This window comes from Pinus tabuliformis, chromosome 5_1 (genome assembly GCF_031772625.1).
Source record: "Pinus tabuliformis cultivar Carrire ecotype Pingquan chromosome 5_1, CPIR1, whole genome shotgun sequence".
NCBI classification, from domain to species: domain Eukaryota; kingdom Viridiplantae; phylum Streptophyta; class Pinopsida; order Pinales; family Pinaceae; genus Pinus; species Pinus tabuliformis.
Window position 1 is genome coordinate 588,283,341 of NC_142305.1, and position 5,408 is coordinate 588,288,748.

Sequence of the window (5,408 nt, forward strand, 5' to 3'; positions counted from 1 at the left end):
TTTATGGAAAACAATTTAAACTCAAAGATAAATGCCCAGCGGGATCACTTTTGATTTAAACAGTGTTTTGCATGAACGTGGGAATACTTATTTAACAATTCCCTGAAAACAGTACAGGATTATAACGAAGAACCCACACTACCGACTGTTAAATTATCATTATAGAAACATAAAACTATATCTAGCTGATAAATTATCTGCGCATGACCCTTCCTATGCCCATTGATAGCGCACTGCATCTTTCCTGACTTGATCATAGCAAAAGCCAATACTAGACAGCTTGCAACTTAGCATCAAGGCAGAACTGTCACGCCAAACTTCATGAGACCAAGGTTGCAGTGAGTTCCATTACCCACCCCACAGGCAAAATAGTAGCGATGTGCCTTTCTTAACTTGAAATAGTAACGATGCGACTTCTTGTTTACTGTTGTTGAATCAGCAAGGAACAAACCACCCTCAATAATGCAGTTATCGTAGTGCATTTTATTCTTCAGCAGATAGACGCTATGAGGAATAGGGTTGGACTCCGCAGGAGGAAATTCAAACACTGCACAAACATATATAATCAAGGGAGTCAGAAAATGAATAAAATGATGGACACAAATATCTAATTCTGTATCCATGTATTGCAATCTTTGTTTCCTTTTTTTTTTTTTTTGGGTTGTATGGTAATTTGTTGGAGTAATATGGGTTAAGTTAAAATTTGGTAGGGGAATACGAACCATGACACTTAACAAACTTAAAATTTGTTGGAGTAATATAATTTATGAAACTTAACAAACTTAAACCAGTATATCCAACTACGAATAAACAAATATACAAGAAATAAGTATTGTGCCAACCACTAGTTACTCACACTAGGATATTGCAATCTCTGGTTTCTTACCTACGGTATCATTGACGTGGAATGGGCCGGCCTTTGATGCCCACTCAGCGTATTTAAAACCGTAGAGCCATCCTACCCCTTCTCCTCCCACTGGGATCACATTAGCATTCGTGGTCTGGACCATAAATACAGAACTCCAGAGTGATAGAATCAGAGGGAGAAACACAATATATCCATAAACCTTGAAATCTGCCATTGCCTCAACCCGTAGGGATCAAATTGATGCAGAGTGTATGTGATTTGAGAAAATCATCTTTATATATAGAGTTTAAGAGATCAAGAAAAGGTGAATCTCGGAATGCTGGACTGCACTTCTTCGTTACGTTCACGGCATGCAATCTTTTGTATATATATTTCTGTAATATATGCATATATACATTTCTATCTTTTCGATAAAGTATATATACACATATTAGGGTCAGAGAATCTTTCGAAACTATGTGATGGTATTATTGGGACGAGGTAATGTGAATCTGATCTTCATCCACTCGCACGAAACGAGAACTGATCGTTACGCCGTTGCTCCCGGTCCAGGGCTTGTGATAATCTTCATCATATCACTTGGCAGAAATTGTCGGGGAAACAATAATGTAACATGCAGGTCCCGATATTGTTGAATATAGTATTCAGTGGGATCATTTAGTCATCAGGTTCTCGAGTGCGACGAACAGATTTTGGATGTATTAAGCTTGCTTATGGGTCGAATATTCAAAGTTATATTAACAGTCGCTGGTCTGAGCACGGAATATACTCTAGCATTGAACCCTTTTATTTTCTCGAGTCAGTAAAACGTTTCTAAGGTTTTGAAAAGTTCTCGATGTGCGACAGACGACTTGCAATTTTGCAAAGAGATCGGAACAGAATATGAAGCTTCGAAACTGGGCATGGCACAGCCAAAGTTTCAAATTTCGAGGCCATTTTCTCTCCATATACCACATGGCGCACATGGAACGCTCCGTGTTACCTAGGTCTTTTATATGACGCGTAATCTTGATACAAGAGTCATTCACACCATATTCTACTTCTCAGTCTTTGCTTAGGGAAACAGTGAAGCTTGCAAACTTGTATATGATAGTGTGCAAGACCGAAGACTATAAGAGGTCCTGCACCTTTCGAAGATCACGATGTTCGAGAGATTCGCTTCACTCTCGGGTGTTACGTTTTATTTATTTTGTTTTAAAAAAATATGTTACTTCGTTAAAGATAATGGGATGCTATGTTTCTTTTCACTCTGGTTAGAATTTTATTTTCTTTCATATTGATTATAGATTTAATTTATAATGGATGGACCTTTTATTATATTTTATGTTTTGTTTCATATTTATTATAAATAATTTATTTATTAATTTATAGTAAGTTTATTAGTATAATTATATTAATAAATGTGTAATATGCAACCATAAATATATATTAATCACATATATTTAATAATAATGATGATAGTATTAATGAATATATAATAATATTATTATATTATAACATATTATTAACATTATTATATTATAATTATGATAATAATTTTAATAATTATTATTATATTATAATAATTATTATATTATTTTAATAAATGGAAGGAATTATTATTATTATAGATTTATGGATTAATTAATTTAAAAAATTATTAATATTTATGTTTAGAGGGACAGGTATTGAGTGGTAATAAAAATCATCTGGTTTGAAGGTCATAATTTTTTATATCAAGTGTCATAATGTTTCCACTTGATTTCCAAAATTTCAGCCCCATTACATTTAGAAATTTCTTCAAAACACATATTATTATACTATGAACATCTTTCTCATATATCCTAAAAAAAACTTCATTAAAGAATATATATATATATATATATATATATTAAAAGTTAAATATTTACATGTCCTCTTGAGTCAAAATGACTTGGTCTTCCTCGCCATCCTTAATTTGTCTTGTTGAATGTCATTTTCCTCATAATCATCAATGTTGGAACTCAGTTCCTCAGCTTGTTGCATGTCATTTTCCCTGGAGTCTTCAGAACTGGAACTCGGTTCGTTGTTGTCCAGTATTAGTTGACTGTCATTGTCCTCGTAAGGGATCAATATTATAAAAAACAATGCATTAATAAACCCAAGAGATAAATATTATAAACCCAAGGATTTTATTTTTTTGTTAAGCTTGGAAGGTCCATCCATTTTCTATTATATATTAAGCAAATTTACACTACACAGATGGACCAGGTGGCCTCAACTTGCCCCGAGGGGAAACCAAGTATGTTGGCCACCGATCAGTGTTATATGCCATCCAAAAACAAAATTGCTTCAATCTTGCTAGAAGCTAGATAAGTCTCAATCTCATGCCCAAATACTACATAACTGTAATAACTAGCATATGCAACAGGAAACTTAAAAGCTAACTGCATAAACAAAAGCTAAGCATAAGTATCCTAAAATTTTTGCTCTTTCTATTCATCGAAGACAGAGGCTACAGGAGCAGGAGCGGGATATTAATAAATGTGTAATATGTAACAATAAATATATATTAATCACATATATTTAATAATAATGATGATGGTATTAATGAATATATAATAATATTATTATATTATAACATATTAATAACATTATTATATTATAATTATGATAATAATTTTAATAATTATTATTATATTATAATAATAACTATATTATTTTAATAAATGGAAGGAATTATTATTATTATAGATTTATGGATTAATTAATTTAAAAATTATTAATATTTATTTTTAGAGGGACAGATATTGAGTGGTAATAAAAATCATCTGGTTTGAAGGTCATAACTTTTTATATCAAGTGTCATAATGTTTCCACTTGATTTCCAAAATTTCAGCCCCATTACATTTAGAAATTTCTTCAAAACACATATTATTATACTATGAACATCTTTCTCATATATCCTAAAGAAAACTTCATTAAAGATATATATATATATATATATATATATATATATATATATATATATATATATAAAGTTAAATATCTACATGTCCTCTTGAGTCAAAATGACTTGGTCTTCCTCGCCATCCTTAATTTGTTTTGTTGAATGTCATTTTCCTCATAATCATCAATGTTGGAACTCGATTCCTGAGCTTGTTGCATGTCATTTTCCCTGGAGTCTTCAGAACTGGAACTCGGTTCGTCGTTGTCCAGTATTGGTTGACTGCCATTGTCCTCGTAAGGGATCAATATTATAAAAAACAATGCATTAATAAACCCAAGAGATAAATATTATAAACCTAAGGTTTTTTTTTTTCGTTAAGCTTGGCAAGTCCATCCATTTTCTATTATATATTAAGCAAATTTACACTACACAGATTGACCAGGTGGCCTCGACTTGCCCCGAGGGGAAACCAAGTATGTTGGCCACCAGTCAGTGTTATACGACATCCAAAAACAAAATTGCTTCAATATTGCTAGAAGCTAGATAAGTCTCAATCTCATGCCCAAATACTACATAACTGTAATAACTAGCATATGTAACAGGAAACTTAAAAGCTAACTGCATAAACAAAAGCTAAGCATAGGTACTCTAAAATTTTTGCTCTTTCTACTCATCGAAGACAGAGGCTACAAGAGCAGGATATTAATAAATGTGTAATATGTAACAATAAATATATATTAATCACATATATTTAATAATAATGATGATGGTATTAATGAATATATAATAATAATATTATATTATAACATATTATTAACATTATTATATTATAATTCTCATAATAATTTTAATAATTATTATATTATTTTAATAAATGGAAGGAATTATTATTATTATAGATTTATGGATTAATTAATTTAAAAAATTATTAATATTTATTTTTAGAGGGACAGGTATTGAGTGGTAATAAAAATCATCTGGTTTGGAGGTCATAATTTTTTATATCATGTGTCATAATGTTTCCACTTGATTTCCAAAATTTCAGCCCCATTACATTTAGAAATTTCTTCAAAACACATATTATTATACTATGAACATCTTTCTCATATATCCTAAAAAAAACTTCATTAAAGAATATATATATATATATATATATATATATATATATATATATATATATATATTAAAAGTTAAAAATTTACATGTCCTCTTGAGTCAAAATGACTTGGTCTTCCTCGCCATCCTTAATTTGTTTTGTTGAATGTCGTTTTCCTCATAATCATCAATGTTGGAACTCGGTTCCTCAACTTGTTGCATGTCATTTTCCCTGGAGTCTTCAGAACTGGAACTCGGTTCATCGTTGTCCAGTATTGGTTGACTGCCATTGTCCTCGTAAGGGATCAATATTATAAAAAACAATGCATTAATAAACCTAAGAGATAAACATTATAAACCCAAGGATTTTTTGTTTTTGTTAAGCTTGGCATGTCCATCCATTTTCTATTATATATGAAGCAAATTTACACTACACAGATTGACCGAGTGGCCTCAACTTGCCCCGAGGGGAAACCAAGTATGTTGGCCACTGATCAGTGTTATACGCCATCTAAAAACAAAATTGCTTCAATCTTG

The 5,408-nt window shown here is 31.1% G+C and overlaps 1 protein-coding gene across 1 annotated transcript; it reads right to left on the minus strand.

Annotated features, from left to right (window-relative positions):
• Positions 1 to 293: 293 nt before the first annotated feature.
• Positions 294 to 1,082, minus strand: LOC149166223 (uncharacterized). The gene is made up of 2 exons (XM_089430103.1): positions 887 to 1,082; positions 294 to 547 (listed from the first exon to the last, which is right to left on the minus strand). The coding sequence occupies exons 1-2, from the start codon at positions 1,080 to 1,082 to the stop codon at positions 294 to 296; spliced, it is 450 nt and encodes a 149-aa protein (XP_089286229.1).
• Positions 1,083 to 5,408: the final 4,326 nt, after the last annotated feature.

Bases quoted from the DNA above. Each gene is read 5' to 3' on its own strand.
- LOC149166223 (XM_089430103.1), bottom strand. From the start codon at position 1,082: ATGGCAGATTTCAAGGTTTATGGATATATTGTGTTTCTCCCTCTGATT. The intron at 548-886 runs GTAAGAAACCAG...ATGTTTGTGCAG, and splicing joins CCACGTCAATGATACCGTAG to TGTTTGAATTTCCTCCTGCG.